The following is a 19,836-nucleotide window of genomic DNA, read 5'->3' as shown; positions in this document are numbered from 1 at the left end:
ATGGTAATGTCAAGAAGAAAGTGGCACAATTACAGTTTACATACAGATGTAAGCTCCCTACTCTCTGTGCTTTGGGAGTGGCTCTAAATGTTCTGCAGATGTAGTTTTTGTTGTCTTTAGTTCCATTTACTCACTTCATTGCTTTTTATTTATTGGTGGCTGGTAAGGAGAGGGAGAGGGAAATGGGGAAATGTTCCATACGAGCCACATAGTTTTCTCTTCACTGATAACTCAGTTGGTAGATCGGGAGGCTCTTGGTCTCAGGGTCATGGGTTTGAGCCTCACATCACACAAAAGATTTATGCATTGCAGGAAGTTAAGACTAGATGACCCTTGGGATCCCTTCCAGTTCTACCATTCCAGGATTCTATGACTGCAGGATGCCAGTCCTTCAGTTATGCTGTCGGTGGGTGTGAAAAGGCATTCATCTGTGGAGTGAAACAGTTGCGTTAGCAGCACTGAAGTGACCTCCCTGGGACACAAACTTGGGCACTGTGTATGGAAGTCCTGGGCCGCTGCCCAGGCAACAAGACCTCACTGATGTGGTCCAAAGGAAAGCAGAGCAATATGTTTGGCACCAGCTGGGTTTCAGGAGTTGCCAGAAGGGAGGTGTACAAAGCACCACCCAACTGTCCAAGGGACTCCACTCTGGATTTGTGAAGGGCTCACTCCTTAGCCTTTTCTTCTCCCAAAGATATCCCACAAGGCAGCGGAGGTTTAGGACCAGAGTTTTCCTTCTCCTAGATGGGCTACCTTCCCAGGGGAACAAGCCAAAAAGCACCTTCTTGACCAGAGGTCGGCAACCAGAAGAGGCCCACGAGGGTCGCTTAACCGGCCCATGAGCCGCCCGCTTGGCAAGTCCCCGCGCGCTGCGCTAAACAGGCACAACTCTCTTTGGGGCTCTCTTCTGCGCCTCTGGAAATCGCTTCTGTGCATGCCCAGATGCCAGAAACTGCTTTGCAGGTGCGGTTTCCGGCGTCTGGGCGTGCACAGAAGTGAATTCCAGCGCCACAGACATGTGCAGGTGCAATTTCCAGTCCAGCCCATGGAGGATCTCTGTGGGAGTGATCCAGCCCATGCCCGGTAAGCCTTGCAGACCCCTGTTATTGACTGTTGGACCCGCTATTGGTCTCCTCCACTCAATCCGCTGGAGCTTGCCTTCGCATGCAGGTTTAGCCGGCCAGTCAAAGACGTTTCCTGGGCTGTGGCCAGTCACTATCACATGCTGACAACTTCTAGGAGCCACAAGAGAGAACTGGGGCCCAGGGTCATCTAGTCCAACCCGCTGCAATGCAGAAATCTCAACTAAAGCATCTATGACAGATGGCCATCCAACCGTAGCACTTCCAATGAAGCAGAGCCCACCACTTCTGGAGGGAATGTATGTGTTCTCCATTGTGGAACAGTTCTGACTTACCGTCAGAAAGTTCTTCCTGAGATTTAGTCGCAATCTCCTTTCTGGTAACTTGAAGACTGGTTGAGTCCGACCCTCCGGAGCTGGAGAAAAGAAGCTTGCTCCATCTTGTAAGATTTGTTCTTTTGTAAAAAAAAAAAAAAAAAAAAAAACCCAGCTGGGGATGGGAATGCTTGGCGGTATAAAGACATGTATCTATTTTTGTTTCCGAAAAAGAGCGGGCCCTCGCTCGTCGGTTGTGGACGGCGGGGGAGCGCCTGTAGAGGGGGCGCTTTCCCCTTCGTCCTCTGCCGCCTCCGAGCCCTGGAGCCGTTTGGGCGCGGATGGGCGCTCGGCGGGAGCGCAGTGTGCGCTGGATGGAGAGCGCCGGGGGCGCAGCCGGCAGGGCGCAGCGCTCGCCTCTCCGCGGCTGTCCGCTTCCTTGCAGCGGAAACAAGGTATGTGGCTCGGATGCGCGCACGCGTTGTCTGGAGGGGCGAGCTACCGGGTTTTTATTATTTTTTTAATTATTTTTTTAAAGGGTTTGCGGGGAGTGGAGAAACCTCCTGCCGCCCTTTAACTATGCGTGTTCATCTGGCCTGAATTAAACTCTCAGCAGCCGGGGATCATCATGCATAGCAGAAAAGAGAGAGGAAGGCGGCTGGGGGGGGAGGGGGGAGCCGTGCATCCCCGGTGCTGCAAGAAACTGAAGCCCGGGCGGGCTGTTTGCATGGCGCTGCCTGCAGTAGCTGTCTAGCGCCAAGGTGCAGCAGTTTGGTCTGTCTGGGAGCTCTGACGGTGCGCTTCGCTATCCTGCCGGTTTTCTTGGCAGCAACCTGTCTCTCTTGATAGGGATTTTTCCTAATACTCCTCCACCACGACCACTAAATCGGCCTGTGTGTTCTGAGTTGCTACGGTAAAATGCTACGGTAAGCGAGGTGTGCAAGAGAGGAAGCTAAACGGTCCGCATTATGTAACTAGCCAGCACTTAATTTTCTGCCTCATCATCTTTTCTTTTTCTTTTTCAAATTGCACTTCGGCATGTGCAGCGTAGAAACAAGGGCCCAAAGCTGGTAAGGGAACAGTGCTTGTATGCAGGGTCATGATGATGAAGGGATACATATGGTCAAAAATTTTAATGAGAGTGGGAACTTCGCTAAAATGATGGCTCGGTTGGAAAGCCAACAGTCCCTTGTGGGGAAACCCTGTTTGATATTGCAGTGGTTCCCGTTTTCTCTCCTTCCTTGGAAGTTTTTAAGCAGAGGTTGGATGGCCGTCTGTCATGGATGCTTTGGCTGGGATTCCCACATTGTCAAAATATTCCTGCATTGCAGGGGGTTGGACTTGATGACCCTCGTGGTCCCTTCCAATTCTTCGATACTGTGAGTCTATGATTCTAGTACATCTGCAATTAGGAAAAGTATTTTAAAAAAACCGAAAATTTTGTAACATAGAAAAATAAGTGACCACACAATACCTTGATATTTATTGTTCTGGACGCAGAGATAATGATCTTTCTGTGTTTTCTCAAATTAGCTTTCCTTAATACGTGCTGTTTGCTGTTAGTAATGCTTCTTGAGCCAAACTGAAGAGGAATAAATTTTGAGAGTGAAAGGAATGTGTAGGCCAGAAGTTCTGAGTCTTCCTAACTTACCCACAGTTTAGAGGCTTGCTCTCTGTTTGATGAGGCACTATCCCCCCACTGGAGTTTGCTTCAAAGGTTGGACCCTAACCGAGAAGAAAATGATTACTGGAAAATAGACTGTGGAGAGAGGTAAGCCTCAAATGGATGAGGGATTTTTGAGGGAAAATTTACTGAGACCTTTCATTGATGCCACAGGAGTTCCATGTGGGCACCAAGTTGGGAACCCCTGGGTTAAGCAGTTACCTCCCCCCCCCCAATAACTGGTACACTCTTTATTGAACACACTTTCCCTCGTTTGTATAACATATAGGCTCTTAAGTCTCAGGAGAATTGCCTCATCTGCAAAATAATGATAATAATGCAGCAGTTTGATGTTTTTGTCTTTCTGTTTATTTCATATTTACGTGTGTCCTGTCTATTTATTGACCAGATTTCCAGAGTTTTGAAACCTTTCCATTTTCGGTGCTCAAAACTTTGCTTCTTTCTCCTTTTCTGCCGCCCCAAGTTCCTAATATTTTTACAAAACAGCTGAGCCTCACAGGGGCAATAACAGATGGAACAGCTGTTTCCTACTCCTGTTTGAAGTGGATCTCTCTAAAACATCTTCCAGCTTGGCGTCATCTCTTAAAATGCCTTTAGTTAAAAAACTAGATACTCAACTTCCTTCACAGCCTAGTAACCTAGCAGGCTGGCCTCTTAACTGCGCCAATTATTTCACAGAGCTCCTGCACAGTATTTGGGTAAATCTGTGCTTCAGACTTAAGCCAGTTTAGGAGTTGTTCTTTCTTCTCCTAGGGATTCCTGGGAACTGTCATTACAGGGTGTGGTGCAATTCTGGCCTACCCTAAGCCTTTCTCTCCAAAAACCTACAGTTCATTCAGCTTCTGTTTCCTAAGGATGGGCCAACCATGTAGTCCAATGCACCAGCTTAGCATCTCTCAGGGAGGCCTTGCAAATCTGGCACTAGTTAACACCATGACAGCCCACCTCCTCCACAACTTTCCAAAAACGACCCTTTCCCGAAGTACATCTCAGTCACTAGCATGCTCTAGTTATCTCCCGCTTGGTCTACGGCAATGTGCTCTACGTGGGGCTACCTTTGAAAGTGACCCGGAAAGTGCAACTAATCCAGAATGCGGCAGCAAGACTGGTGACTGGGAGCGGCCGCTGGGACCATATAACACTGGTCTTGAAAGACATATACTGGCTCCCAGTACGTTTCCGAGCAGAATTCAAAGTGTTGGTGTTGAAGGGTGTTAAAGCCCTAATGGCCTCGGCCCAGTATACCTGAAGGAGCGTCTCCACCCCCATCGTTCAGCCCAGACACTGAGGTCCAGCGCAGAGGGCCTTCTGATGGTTCCCTCATTGTGAGAAGTGAGGTTACAGGGAACCAGACAGAGGGCCTTCTAGGTAGTGGCGTCTGCCCTGTAGAACGCCCTCCTGTCAGATGTCAAGGAAATAAACAACTATCTGACTTTTAGAAGACATCTGAAGGCAGCCCTGTTTAGGGAAGTTTTTAATGTTTGATGTTTTATTCTGTTTTTAATCTGTTGGGAGCCACCCAGAGTGGCTGGGGAAACCCAGCCAGATGGGCAGGGTAGAAACAACAACAACAATAATATATTAATATATTATTAGAATTATTTATTATTATTATTAATCACATCACTGGAAGCTGCCTGGGCACAAAGGGGCACACACCCTCATCTTGCAACAGACACCAGAAGCTTCCCAATGCCAGGCGAGACCATTGAGAGTAAGTTTTCCTATGCTAACTTTTGCCCAGTGTAGGGTCAGACCCACATTCTGATTTACTGCCTCATTTTCATTTCGATTGCGCAGACTTGGTGTTTCTCCCTGTCACCCCCATTTTCAAATAACCTGCTTCATTGGATACTGATTTTTGGACACACTCAATGTTTGGTGGTTCCCCCGTTTTGCTTAGATCGTTTGGGTTAGACTAATAATATTTGATAAAGTGGCCAGGAGATCAGCAAAGGATGCAGACTGAAGTTGTCAAGGAGGAGACTTGACATTCTCCCTGTTTACCTACTCCTGAGTAGACCACTGAAAGGGCATTCTTCCCCAGTCATACTCTGAGATGCTTGAGACTGAACCAGGGATTTTCTGTGCAATCTTTCAGGCACCAGTCTTTCTCAGCCCTACCTAGAGACACCCAAGGATTGAACCTGGGACCTTTTGCACTCAAAGCAGATTATTTATTTATCTAGACAATTTATATACTGCTTAATTACGTCTGTCTCTTAAGTGGTATATAGTAGGACCAGCACACTGGAACTGAAAACGAGTTAAATCAATGAAATCAGTATTCCATTTAAAAGCGTGCTGGAATGCCAAGGTCTTCCATGGGCCACCCAACATGCAATAGAGAGGGACCTGTTGGACCTCATCTGGAAAGGAGTTTTGTAAAATTGGGCTAATAAGGAGAAGGGGACGACAGAGGACGAGATGGCTGGACAGTGTTCTCGAAGCTACAAACATGAGTTTGACCAAACTGCAGGAGGCAGTGCAAGACAGGAGTGCCTGGCGTGCTCTGGTCCATGGGGTCACGAAGAGTTGGACATGACTAAACGACTAAACAACAATAATAAATAATTTATTTGTACCCCGCCCTCCTCGGCCGGAGCCAGGCTCAGGGCGGCTAACATCATAAAACTAACACAGTATACAAAGAGCATAAGAACATAAAAACAGGCAATCAGTTAATTAAAATACATCTTAAAATTAGATCAGAGCAAATTAAAATCTGGACAGATGGCAGTCCACGGGTAAAATTGAGAGTGGTTAATATTCTCCAGGGCCAATACTGAACTTACAGCAGCTGGTGGCTACGTAAGCCATGAAGAAGCACTACCAGTGACTCCCTTGAAAATCCCAGGGATCTTGTAGAAAGATAATGGATCAGGTGGTTGCTAAGGTATCTTGGACCCAGGTTGTCCAGGGCCTGATAAACTTCTGTATCAGGAAGTTGTGTTTTTTAAATGTTTGACGTTAAAACATTACTGGCAACCCAGTAAGATGTGTGGGGTATAATAATAATAATAATAATAATAATAATAATAATAATAATAATAATGCAAGAAAGTTGGACAGATGGGTGGGGTGTAATAATAATAATAATAATAATAATAATAATGCAAGAACATTGGGCAGATCCATTCCTGCTGAGCTAGAACTGACTGCACATTGCACATTGCAGGTAAACTTCTCATTGTGGGAAGCCACTCACTAAAATAAGACTATGATTGTGAGACCTACCCTTGCCTGGTTGGTTCTTGTTTCTGGAAGTGTTCCGGTCTCATCCAGCCCAGTCGAACTTCTACTTTAGGGTGGTTTTTCTTTTCATTTCTAGGTTGGTTTTCTAATCCCCCCCCCCGGTTGTCAGTTTGCTTCAAATATGCGCTATTCTCCCTTGGTTACGATGGATCGCTCGCTAATTTACCACCGAGGTCGTGTCTCCTTTTCAAGTAAGGGATTGCCATGGAGACACCTAGACGGATATGAATGCTGTTTCTTTGCCTGAAGAGATCCGAGTCAACTGGCTAATGGAGCCCTGCCGAAGCCTTGCGTGGGGGAGAATGACATGCACAGCTCTGTGCCGTTCACAAAGAGCTACCTTGCTGCGACAGTTCATTGATCAGAGATAGCCCGTATCGCAAGGTTCAAGTTGGAAGCGTTGCTTTTGTCCAATATTTAACAAAGCACGTTTTATTTAAAGACCAATGTTTCGTTTCAGCAATTCGGAACTGTCAGGTTAAGTGGCTCATTTAAATATTGCCCATGTATCTCTGTTGTGTCAATTTCTTTTTTTAAAAAAAAATATGGGACAACTTTTCACTACCAGGCCTGACAGGCAGCGGGTTACAATGACAACAGATTGTAGGTTGTTCCACGACACCCTTTTTGAAACTTCTTTCTGTTGTTTCAGAAGAGACTCGGGGAAGTATTTAATAGGGAGGGGGGGAACCACTGTATCTTTTGTTGGGACTAAATTAAAGCAAACTTCTGGATGAACAAATCAAATGGTGGGGGATGATGATGATGAAACAGGCTTTATTTTATATTTCTTTCACTACCACCTTAGATTGTGGGTCCGATCCGAGAGTTAATATTCTGAAACCTCAGGAGGTTGGTGGTGGGGAGCTAAACCAAAAAACCAAAGGTGGCAATGTACAGGAAATGTATCACTCCTTGATGTTGCAGATGGTGAACCGCTAGCCTGCAGGCCAGATGTAGCTCATTGCATCTCTGGGTCAGGCTTCTAACTCCATAGCTGCGCATGGTTGCTGCATGAGGCGAGTTTTACGAGGCTGACAGCACATGGAGGGGAGAGTTAACACTAAACGAGAACTGCAGGAAGCAGTACCCAGACTCAGCAGTTGCTCTGAAGGGTTAGCTCAACATTCCTCAAATCTGCCTGTGGATGAAGGCAAGAATCAGTTGACCCCTGGTTATTTTGCTGAATCAGGAGCTGGGCACCTTTGCCCTCCAGAGGTTGCTGAACTGTAGCAGCTATCAGCCCTCGAAAGCGTGGCCAAGTGACTAGGGATGATGGGAGTTGTGGTTCAGCAACCTCTGGAGAACCAAAGGTCATAGAATCATAGAGTTGGAAGAGGCCACAGAGAGGCCATCCAGTCCAACCCCCTGCCAAGCAGGAAACACCACCAAAGCATTCCTGGCAGATGGCTGTCAAGCCTCCGCTTAAAGACCTCCAAAGGAGGAGACTCCACCACACTCCTTGGCAGCAAATTCCACTGTCGAACAACTCTTACTGTCAGGAAGGTCCCTCACTCCTGGGTGGAATCAACCCATCTGAGCAAACCCAAACCTGCAGGTGAATGCACTGCCCCCCCTGCAGTGTTGGAAGCCGAGGGCTACATATGAGTTGCATTTTTGTGTGTGTGTGTGTGTGTGTGTGTGTGTGTTAACTTCTTAATCGTAGCAGAGCAATATTGGGAGGGGGGGCAAGGGGTTTGGAGCAAACATGTACTTTAAGGCAGCCTAGGACCCTACAAGAGAACTTGCTCATGCCTAGGGGAGAACAGAAGCTTGTTTGCTGCTTGTGGAGAGAACATTGTGCAGAAAAAGAACATCTTGTTATTGCTGAGCTGATGTTTCTGCAGAAGGGAACACTGCTGTTCCAAGGCACTTTTTCCTGCTTTTGTTACTTCCGATTTCTGATGTTCCGAATTGCATTATTGAATAGACTGCATTACTTGAGCGGCTGCAATACAATTCTGGGTATAAGTGTTTCAGTTGGTTTGTATTTATTTGTTACATCTAGGGCAGCCATATGTGCGTGTTTAATTCATGTGCCTGCTTTGTTCACGTACAGAGAAAGGGAGAGGGAAATCCATTCTCTGCAACAGCGGTTAGGAACTTGTGGCTCCCTATAGGTTGTTGGACTCCCATCGGACACATTCAGAACGGGCAAGGTTCAGGCATAAAGGAAGTTGTACTCAAGCAAAGATCTGTATGGTCACAGGCCACCAGCCTCTGCTCTACATGAAAGAGAGCAAAACATGCTCCCTTCTTCATCTTAGGTTGCTTCATGCTGCTATTTTAAGCATATATATTTTTTCCAGGCTGATTCCTGTATCGGAGAAAGTCCTGTCCCAGCAAGGGGATTGACTTCTGAATACAGAGTGGGATCAGCAGTTACAGCAGTGTTCAGGCCTCTGGTACAGAATGTGTTCGCTGTAGCTGTCAGCAGCCATGAAACTTGATCCCACAGTAATGAAACTAATATAATTGACACACTGTGGAGGTAATCACAAGGTGCCAATATTTTTCAGATAATGCTGAACCACGTTACAACTCGGAAGCTTGCCTTTGCTTAATGTTTGTCCATGCAATTTTGATTTGAATATTTCAATAAGATTGTTTAGAAATTGTTGTTGTTGTTGTTTAGTCGTTTAGTCATGTCCTACTCTTCGTGACCCCATGGACCATAGCACGCCAGGCACTCCTGTCTTCCACTGCCTCCCGCAGTTTGGTCAAACTCATGTTCGTAGCTTCGAGAACACTGTCCAACCATCTTGTCCTCTGTCGCCCCCTTCTCCTAGTGCCCTCAATCTTTCCCAACATCAGGGTCTTTTCCAGGGAGTCTTCTCTTCCCATGAGGTGGCCAAAGTATTGGAGCCTCAGCTTCACGATCTGTTTAGAAATACTATAAGCAAAAAGGTTTTAAGGTTCATGCCGGAAGGAAGCTATTAAATGGCCAGGCAACCAGTTTCCAAGGTTTTCACAGTCACTGAATAAATGGCTTACCAAAGTAATATATCTAAATGTAAGTTTAATATAGAAGCTAGCTGTTGTAAACCAAGAAGTGGCACTTTGTTGTATGATAGTGAGTATTCAGTACCTTGCCCGTACTTTTTCAATGGAAAGGAAACAACCCATCAATGTAGACATATTACTAAAAACCAATAGATGAGTTACCACCCTATTTCTTTTCTCTGATTTCCCAGAGCCACCTGTCTCTGAAGATACGCACTTGATAATGGCCACATTTCTATTTGGGAGCTTCAGAAGTTCGTGCTTCTCTAAAATTGCTGCAATCTGCTTTGTCGACGCTTGCTGAAGAAACATTTTTTCAGACAGCCACAGACTAACACCTGCTTTGAGTTTGTATGGCCAATAAGATGGGAAAATGGCAGCCGCTGCTGAGTTAGCAGGAAGAGAGTTTTGCATCTCGGATGCCGGTGTTTTGCACTATAATGGCATGCAACCAGACTCCTGCAGACGTCTTTGTCGCTCTGAATGCAAGCACCTGGCTGGCAGACTCCAGTTACACAGTGCTGCCAACCCCGCTCAGGATACTACTGGCCATGATCATGCTATTCATGATTGCCGTTGGGTTTTTGGGCAATGCTGTCGTCTGCCTGATTGTCTACCAGAAACCAGCCATGCGTTCGGCGATCAACCTGCTTTTAGCTACCTTGGCTTTCTCGGATATCATGCTGTCATTGTTCTGCATGCCTTTCACCGCCGTCACCATTCTGACGGTGAGCTGGAACTTCGGGGCTCGCTTCTGCCGAATATCTGCCATGCTGTACTGGTTCTTTGTCTTGGAAGGCGTCTCTATACTCTTGATCATTAGCGTCGACCGATTCCTCATCATCGTCCAGCGCCAAGACAAACTCAACCCCCACCGCGCTAAAGTCATGATTGCGGTTTCTTGGGCCTTTTCCTTCTGCATCGCCTTCCCTTCAGTGGTTGGGTGGATGTTCGTAGAAGTCCCGAGCCGCGCTCCCCAGTGTGTCCTGGGCTACACAGAATGTCCTGCAGACCGAGCCTACGCCGTGATGCTCCTTGTGGCCGTTTTCTTCATCCCGTTCAGCATCATGCTGTACTCTTACCTTTGCATCCTGAACACCGTCCGCCGCAACACCGTCAGGATCCACAACCACACCGAGAGCGTCTGCTTGAGTCAGGTGACCAAACTAGGCCTCACCGGGCTGCAGAAGCCTCACCAGGTGAACGTCGACATGAGTTTCAAGACCAGGGCCTTCACAACTATCCTCATCCTTTTCGTCGGCTTCTCTCTGTGCTGGCTTCCGCACACGGTGTTTAGCCTGATGTCTGTGTTTAGCAGAGATTTCTACTACAGCCCTTCTTTCTACATCACCAGTACCTGTGTGTTATGGCTGAGTTACCTCAAGTCTGTGTTCAACCCTGTCATCTATTGCTGGAGGATCAAGAAGTTCCGCGAAGCCTGTCTGGAGTTCATGCCAAAAACATTCAAGATCTTCCCCAAAGTGCCTGGACGAACAAAAAGGAGAATAAGGCCAAGCACAATATATGTCTGTAGCGAGCACCAATCCGCAGTTTAGGAACCATAAAAAAATATTTAAAAAAGACTGAGCAGCTTGTATCTTCCGTCACTGCCCTCACAGCACCATGTTGTTTTCTTTAATGTGTTGATTGTAACCCAGAAAACTTGGGGAGTTTTGTTCTTGTTATCCATTAAATTGAAGCACTTCCCACACCTAGTCTCATTGTCAGGTTAAACAAGTGTTGTGGTCTTACCAAATACACTGCCAAATAAAAGATACTGCCTGTATCATTCTATTTTCTCACCAACAGCCAAGCGCACACAGTGAAATAATCGGTATTGGATTTTAGCTCCATGACTCCCCATTATGTTATTTAGGTTTGTCCTGCGAAGAGCGACAAGCGGCAACAAATTGTGAAGCCCGACAAAACACAATGAGGCACAAATCTTACCGCATGTTTTATCTATCGTTTTGCACAATCTAGCAAAAGTTGGTTGTGATTGAAAACACTTAATTTCATGGAAGAGCCCAGGTTATGTATGTGCTGTTAAATGCAAGATCACATTTTGTTCTTTCTAGGTTTATTCTCTTAAAAATAACAGTATATGAGAGAGAGAGAGAGAGAGAGAGAGAGAGAGATCAGTTTGGGACCACGGAGGCTGCAGGAGATGAGCCCAACTCCCTGGCAGCAATACTGATGAAGGACCACACCCACCATCAGTTTTGTGAACAAAGTTTCCAATGGCTAGTGGAGAGAGGACCCCTCAGGAATGGCACCCAAGCTGTGGAATACCAGAGGCTCATCTGCCAGGAGGATGTTTAATTTTCTTACATGTTTAATTTTCTTACACTGTTTTATGTCACGTATCTTGTTTACAATGTGAAAACCAGTTCTCCAATATATATATTTTTGGCTGCAATTGTTTCTGTATTTATTAATTAATGTTTTAAACGGTCTTTTTATAGTTTCCTGCTTGTTTGCTGGCCGTAGGAGGTTATTAGCCAGCTACACAAATGCCATGATAAATAATGCCGCACCTAGTCTGACCCTTAAGTCTACAACTCCCATCATCCCTAGCTAGCAGGGCCAGTGGTCAGCGATGGTGGGAATTATAGTCCAAAAGCAGCTGGAGACTCAAGTTTGGGAAACCCTGTTTTAAACAATCCGTTCTATTCAGTCACTAGCTAAGCACAAGAGTTGACCAAGCCTTCTGGGAGGAGGAGGAGAAGAAGAAGAGGAGTTTGGATTTGATATCCTGCTTTATCACTACCTGAAGGAGTCTCAAAGCGGCTAACATTCTCCTTTCCCTTCCTCCCCCACAACAAACACTCTGTGAGGTGGGTGGGGCTGAGAGATGTCAAAGAAGTGTGACTAGCCCAAGGTCACCCAGCAGCTGCATGTGGAGGAGCGGAGACGCGAACCTCTCGAAACAGTCATGGTGCAGCGATGCAACTCTGCAGCCACTCTTTGCCCATTTTCGTTCCAAGGACTTTTGCTTCAAGTGCAAAGTACAAAAAGCCCATGTCAGGTGTGGGGGACCTTTGACCCTCCTGATACTGCTGAACTGCTTCCCCCTCCACCGCCCACCATCAGCCCCAGAGAGCAGGAGACGAAGGCAGTTGTTCAGCTGCATCCCAATCTTTTAAACTGAATATTAGGAGTGACCCAGAGCAACACAGGTGGGTGTGTATGTTTGTATGTACAAATAATGTAGTAAAACAGCACATTACCTACACACTGTGGGGTCTTTTCAAAATAAAAAGTTTGGCACGCTATACTTCCGTATCCACAGAGCATTTATTAAGTGTTATCAAGCTTACTCTGCACCATCGCGATGCAGCCACGGATGCTGTGTTTACTGCACCCCTTAATCCCTTTGAATGAAGCCATTCTTGCAAAGGAGCTCAGAACCGCAGGTCATTTCTTCACGCGGCCTCAGGTGCAGACTCTTCAAAAGCTATACCTGGAATTACCGGTTACATGTGTTTGTTCTAAGGGACGCCGATATAAAAACCATTTCATTCAACTGTATTTACAGAACATCTGTATGATAATAAATAAGTTGTTACATTTATTAAGGACTCTTCCTTCCCACCCACCCACCCTCACCTCCGGTCGATGGTTTATGGATCCAGGTGAGAGACCCCGGCGGTTTCGCTGCAATTAGTAGTGTCAGAAACAGTGGTTTTTTTCACAGCATGGTGATCCTGCCATCTAGCCCCCCCCCCCCATTTGAGCAGGAGCTCCCAAGAGGTCCTAGCACTTCCAATAGGTTTTGTAACAAATGGACTTGCATGGCAGAGAAGAAAAGGACAAAGGCTCCAAAGTGCAACAAATCGTTTTTGTTTGTTTTTTTCTACCAAAAAAAAAAAACCAGTATCAAGAGCACAGAACAAGTTCATGATGCTGTCCCGGCAGGCAAAATTTAGACCCGGCAGAGAACATAACGCAGGCTATGCTCCACTCTCAAGAGAAAGTGCTCCTTCTTGCCACTTATTCAAGAGACAGAATCGGTTTTCTGGGGAAGAGATGTTTTTTGCTCATCAGCCCCTCTCCTTCCAAGACCACTTGATCACCAAATTCAGTGCAAGTTTTAATATATGTATATGTATTTTTAAAAGCTTTTCCGTTCCTCACCCCCTCCCCAGCACCCTTACCGTGAGGAAAGTGTTTGTTCGTTATATAAACACCTGCAATTTCTTGTGCTGCCTACATTCATAAGAGATTAGCAGTTTAAGAGGCCGTGTTTCACATTGACCAAAAGTCTCCCCCGTCAACCTCCTCTCTCCTCCTTTTGTTCTTTCGCCCAGCAGAGTCTCCTTCGGTTACTCCAAGGAGTTAACCAACGCAGCACCTGGCACTACCTTGGGGCATATTTCATGTCCGTCCGCTGGGGCTGGAGAGATGGTGGTTTGTGCTGGAATTCACGTGTCGGTTCGCGGCGCAGTGTGTGTGGACCACGCCGCCGTTTGGGTACCTGACGAACGCAGGCTCGCCGAAAGGGCTTTGACACATCTGGCAGACCTTTCTGTCCGAGAGAACCGTTGGGATCCCTTTTAGCTTCACCTGGAAAGCGGGAGAAACAAGCCAAAGAGCCACTGAAAACGTGAAGCAATGCAGGTGTTAAGAGGCTGCCGTTTTGCCAGAGAGACTATTGCTACTCTGAATGGTATTCAGTGCTAGAGCGGACCCATTGAAGTGAATAGAGAGGAGTCATTTAGGTTCGTTAATTTCAAAGGGGCTACTCGTGAGTTGGGCTTAGCTGGGTGCGACCCTCTGCGTACTTGACTGGTGGCATATGCTGTCTACTAGAATCGGTGCAACGATCACTCCCTGACATGCTTTTTGGTAAACTAATCAAGCTACAATTCCAAAGTTTCTTTTTGGTATAAAAAGCTCTTTAGGGGTGCAGCTATGTAGTTCATCTGTACGTAAATGCAAAATTCCATATGTAGAATGTAGACGTGTGCTTCAATCTGCTTTTGGTTTATCGCCAATTAATTTTTTTTAAAAGAACATTTAAATAGTCATTTTAATGATAATTCTATTGCTTTGTTTTCAAAACTGCTTAAAGGTTTGCTTGCTTTTACAGTCAAACAGCGTGTCAATTTTATGAGACAAATAAGGTCTATGGAAGGTGGTGGTAGGGCTTATAGTCTACTATTTTACATATATATTATATTCTGGTAAAGATGCAAATACTCCCCTCTTCCCAACTCCGCTTCCTTCTCATAGGGCAGCTTTGGGAGAACATCCATCGCACTGGTGGTGTGTGTGCGTACAGCAGAGGTAGCCAATCTCATACCTTCTTGATGCTGCTGAACTTGGAATTCCCATCAGCTCCAACCAGCCTGGCCAATAGGCAAGGATGATGAGAGCTGCAGTTCAACAACATCTGGAGGGCTGCAGGTTCCCCACCCCAATGTCGAGGGTACCTTGCACCATGTCTAAGAAGACTTGCCTCTTTCCCATGGCTTATTACCTTCTGACACAGCTGAAAGCATGCCTTGGGAAGCTGCCTCCCCGTGCCCTTGCACTGAAACGGTTTTGCCACGTTGATAACAGCCGCCAAATTGGCATACAGTGGACCCTTCAGTTACATACCACTCTGGATACGTAACTTTCAGGTTATGAACGTAACTTTCAGGTTATGGTTTCGCCATAGTGGTACCTCAACTTACGAACGACTTGACAACTGAATTTTTCGACTTACGAGTGGGGCAAATGCCCACACGCTTACGAATTTCTCGACATCTGAACGGAAACCGCGGCGGTTTTAGATCAGGTTTTTTTCGACTTACGAATTTTTCGATGGGGTTGCTTTGACTTACGAATTTTTCCGCTTCCAATGCATAAATGCATTCCTATGGGAAATCGCTATTCGACTTACAAATTTTTCAACCCACGAAGGTGCCTTCGGAACGGATTAAATTCGTTAAGTCGAGGCACCACTGTATGCACATGCACAGAAGCGGTGCCTCTGCCTACGGACTTTTCAGGTTGCGGACGGACCCCCGGAACGAATTTAATTTGTATCTATAAGGTCCACTGTACTCACCTTCTCATGCGTGTAAGTGAGGTTCTCCGTTTTTGCTAAGCCCAGTGCGATCTGCGTCATTCTTTGTGCATGGATGCTTTCCCGCATGGAGCCGCAGAGAAACGAGGAGAGGAGCTGCACCGACCAGGTGTCCGGGATGAGCTGCAAAACGCAGGACGCGTCAAATTCGGCCGCGTGGTTGTTTAGGAGGTCTACAGCCGCCATGGCCAGTTCGTGCTCTGATGTGCTGGAATTGAGATACTCCGAAAGGAGCATGTGGAAAAGCTTTTTCCTGTAAGGAAGGTCCTTGCTCTCCGAACTCCACAGGCAGTACTCCTCCGCGGCAGCAAAGTCCTTCAGTTCGTGGACCAGGATATGCAAAGCTTTGTCGTGCTGTTCCAGTTTCCCAAAGAGTATTGCACACTCCATGTGGAGATCTGTGCCGCTGATTTTATCTGCCGGGTGTAACGTTTTAAGCAGAGGCCTTGTTAAGAGTGCAAGGGAAAGCTATATTCATTAGGCAAGCTAGCTGTCTTAAAAGAACAACCGAGAACAAAGAGCAAGCAGAATGATAAAACCAAGAGCAAAAATCCCCTCCCAACACTTGGCAGGGCAGTTCCGTGTAGAATTCTGGGCCTGTTGTTACGTTTCTGAATAAAATGAGCAGGATGGAAATAAGTCTCATTCACAGACAGAAGGCTTTCCCTTTCCGACACAGGGCTGGCATACCACCTACTTACTCAGTCTGGAGGATTCCCCCCAGTTCTCAGAAACAGCTTTTTCGGAACTATAAGGAAGTGCAGCAGAAAGCAGAGCCCCAGGGAAGACCCTGGTCCATGCCTGCTACTGGGATCCCTGCCGATATTGACCTTAATTTTGGCAGTGCGGTTGCATTTAATTTAACGCAGCATTAAACACACAGTTTAAAAGACCTATCTTCTTATGCCACTGTGAGGGACAAGGGATACAGGGAAGTCCCTCCCATCTTAAGTTCCAGCCCATCCCCAAGCGCTGGAGAGAGTAAGGAGAGCTCTGCCTCCAGCGGAGAGTCAGGAAGTGGTGTCCGAGGCTCAGGCAAGGTTGTGGAGCCCATGCCTCAGGTGGGACAGGAAGTTGGACGCACGGGGGGGAGGCCAATCCCCCCAACTCCCGAATTGCGACGCAAACGTAGGGGGAAGAGGTTGGGTCTGCCAAAGCTTTGGTGCTGGAAGAAAACGCGCCAATCGCCATTCGGAGGTTCTGACACCTCACCTTAAGGATGCATTTTTACTGCTCTGAACACTGTAAATAATCAGCACTTAATAAAAGCCTTAAAAGACCATGCTGGAGTCGTTACTCTAGAGTAGCCATAACAGGCCCTCTGACAGCCACTAAAGCCACTTCTTAGAATTCACACATTGCTGGCTGGGTTCATTCATTCCCCTACTGCAATGGGGCACAGACCCACACACACAGGCCAAAATGACCTAATATGGGCTATGTCCAGTTGCCCAGGATCCCTCACTTCAGAAAGTTATAGTGGAAGGGTTGTGTGCTGATGATGCCTGCAAGAAATTCTGGAATACACTGAATTACAGGGAGCTGCTCCTGGAGCCCATAGCAAGTGGAACTAGGCCAGAGTTATCCTGACACTGTAATGATGCAACAGGAACCGGCATCAACACAAGGCATTTAACGTTATCCCTCAGGCAACTTGAGTTCAAATCACCCTTGTGCAATTCAAATGTTCTTTTCCTTTTCCCTGCCTGTGTAGCTGGTTAAAAAACAAAAAACACCACCCTTCATCAGAAGCATGTAAAATATAATTTCAGTTCTCTTACCTAAAATAAAACGAATTCTATAAAGGTCAGATTTCTGCAGAAGACTGCGAAGCTTTGCCTGCGATTTGCTCAATTCTTCACTCTTCTCTGCAGCCAGTGATTTGAGACGCAGGACTTCGTCCAGGTAAAGGACTGCCAGATGGGTGTGGAATTTTTCCTTCTGTCAGAATAAAAGACAATATTTTAATTCCAAGACTGTCTCCATAAGCAGCTTTATTAATACTCCAACAATTTTTCAGTAACAACAAAATGGTTAAAAAGAAAACAAAACTATTTCAAAAGGACTGGCCACCTGTGCTCTGACAAATTCAGAAGTTTGAAATTCCACGTGCGTTGCAAGAGCAAAGGAATTCTAGAGCAGCACTTACCGGTAAAGAGAAAGGATTCATTTGCCTTTCAAAATATGATCACCATTAGCAATAACTCAAGGAACACGAATCCTATTATCTATTAATCCATATGCTGCTTTTGCCTTATCACAATTTTGTCACTCTTTCCCCGCCATTTGCATCTCACCCATTCGAATTCAGCGGGCTTACCTAAGCCAGAGTCCTCCTCGCTTTCGGTAAAACAATTATTATATAAAGTCGTGCTTCTAAAGCACTTGAAGTTATGCAAAAATTTCTAATCTTGGAATTACTTCTTCCTAACCACCCACTGAATGGCTTTTAAAAAAAGAAAAGAAAAAAAGGGGGGGAGCCCATCTTTTTAACAGCCTAATTCCACATTCTAGGGATCCTACACTCCTAGTGCAAGGAGATAAGGAAGCTTTTGCCCCATTGCTGCAGGAGCAGATGGGAGACAGTAGTCATGCCAGAACGCCCAACGCTTCATCAGACAGGGGGGAGTTGGGCAGGGGTGGGGGGCCCTTTGCAGCCCAAGGGCCGCATTTACTTGTGGGGAACCTACCAGGGGCCGCATGCCAGTGATTGGTGGGGGCAGGCAAAATGAATGAAGCATTTTTATGGTTTATTTTTTTAACAGTAGGATACATTCCAGCCATGCGAAGAGTCAGGCACCCACCCACCCACCCCTTCCCATCCTCCATCAGACAAGCAAGAGGCATCACCACAATTTAAGGACAGAATCAAACCAATTAAAAGCACTTGAGGAAGGCAAGGACCAATGAGGGATGTGGCCTGGGGACTGGAAGAGTCTTGAAGGTCAGACAGAGGTCAGGAGGGGCATGTGGGGTCCCTGGGCCTGAGGTTCCCCATCCTTGCTGTGGAGCAGTGTTTCCCAAACTTGGGTCTTGAACTGCAACTCCCATCATCCTTAGCTAGCAGGGCCCCAGTGGTCAGGGATGATGGGAACTGTAGTCCAAAAACTGCTGGAGGGCCGAGTTTGGGAAACCCTGATGTAGAGGGACATTGTACCTTTGCCTTAGAAGCTGCCCAAGAGCACCTTTCTGGGATTAGGCGTGTGTGTGTGTGTGTGACGCATTTAGGGCTGCTCAAAAGCAGCTGGAGAAGGGAGCAGGATTCTATAGGAGGCATTTCCTCCTCTGCTTGCGCTGCAACAGTAAAGAGAACTGGGCTTCCGAGAGCAAATAATGTAAAGGGTAATTCTTGTTTTTCAGCTGCTGCCATAGATAAGCAAAGGGGTCACCTTATGTGTGTACTTAGTGCCATAATTACCTCCTGGTGTTAAATTATCCAGCTTGGTAATGGGCCTTCTTAAGAGTCTCCATAAGCAAGCAGAATGGAATAGGAGAAGTGTTTTAAAGCTGCAAGTTACCACGGTTGCCCTGCAACAATCTAGAGAACTAAAGGAAGAGCCTGGATTTATTTTTGAGCTTCAGGCATAAACTGAACGTCGCAGCTGACACACACCAGTTTTTATACTACTGGATCCAACTACCGCCACTTACTTTCACTCTCCTTTCCAGAACCAAGAACTCCAGATATTTTACTAGTGATGCGGGATATTTGTTAAGGCAGCTGATGACGTCGTCTGGATTAAAGCTATTCTTCTGTTCTTCTTCCAAGGGTCTTCTAGTGAAGATGTACACACCAACCTAAAGCAAGATGCATTCAAAATTTTTTTTTGCAAAGTTTACATAAATGGCTGACGTCACACATAAGTCTCTAGTGCCAGGTTATCAATTCCTGTTGCGTCATACTTGTTAAAGGGGACTGAAAATATCTTTTCTAGTGCTAATAAAATTGATGAAAACATGGCACAAATTGCCAGGGTGCAACAACAGATGTTTGAGGGAGGGGGATGCACAATATTCAGTTTATAGAGGATTAAGGGGGTGGGGACATACAGCTGTGCTGCTGCCTCTCTCTCTAAAATACATTTTTAATTTGAAATTATATCACGAGGCGGCCTGTCTCACCTGGATCCGGGAGTGAATGACATTAAGAAATACAGATTTGTTAGTCCTGAAAAGTTTCAACAACCGATATGGATGGCATGCCTACCTAGGGTATGATAAGGTCAAAGTCCATAAAGGATTTTTGAACCACATCATAAGAAAGCCATTATATTTGGTTTGGGCTAAATAGAAAGATCTTCTCGAACCAAAAACACCATGGTGGATATCTCCTTTAGAGGCGTTTACAGTAAAGGCAAAAAATAATAATGAAAGGAGATTGGCCATCCTATAAAGTATTATTAGTAGAGGAGGACAATCAGC

At 46.1% G+C, this 19,836-nt stretch overlaps 2 protein-coding genes across 6 annotated transcripts in view; one reads left to right on the top strand and one right to left on the bottom strand.

The window, feature by feature from the left end:
• The first annotated feature begins 1,623 nt into the window (after window positions 1-1,623).
• GPR45 (G protein-coupled receptor 45) lies at window positions 1,624-11,049 on the top strand. Its single transcript, XM_035114972.3, has 2 exons — window positions 1,624-1,851; window positions 9,530-11,049. The coding sequence occupies exon 2, from the start codon at window positions 9,758-9,760 to the stop codon at window positions 10,892-10,894; it is 1,137 nt and encodes a 378-aa protein (XP_034970863.2). The 5' UTR covers window positions 1,624-1,851; window positions 9,530-9,757; the 3' UTR covers window positions 10,895-11,049.
• A 1,567-nt stretch (window positions 11,050-12,616) lies between these two features.
• Window positions 12,617-19,836, bottom strand: part of TGFBRAP1 (transforming growth factor beta receptor associated protein 1) — a 28,053-nt gene continuing 20,833 nt past the window's right edge. For all 5 annotated transcript variants that reach the window (XM_035114969.3, XM_035114971.3, XM_035114967.3 and 2 more), the window contains 4 exons: window positions 19,066-19,212; window positions 17,196-17,355; window positions 15,397-15,830; window positions 12,617-13,904 (listed from right to left, as the gene is read on the bottom strand). In XM_035114969.3, coding sequence (XP_034970860.2) covers window positions 13,716-13,904; window positions 15,397-15,830; window positions 17,196-17,355; window positions 19,066-19,212 — 930 coding nt within the window. In that variant the 3' untranslated portion in view covers window positions 12,617-13,715. The remainder of the gene's footprint in view (window positions 13,905-15,396; window positions 15,831-17,195; window positions 17,356-19,065; window positions 19,213-19,836) is intronic.

The sequence above is a fragment of the Zootoca vivipara genome, chromosome 4 (assembly GCF_965207765.1).
Source record: "Zootoca vivipara chromosome 4, rZooViv2.hap1.1, whole genome shotgun sequence".
Taxonomy (NCBI): Eukaryota; Metazoa; Chordata; class Lepidosauria; order Squamata; family Lacertidae; genus Zootoca; species Zootoca vivipara.
Note: the sequence above shows the minus strand (reverse complement) of the source record. Positions and strands in the feature narration are given on the sequence as shown.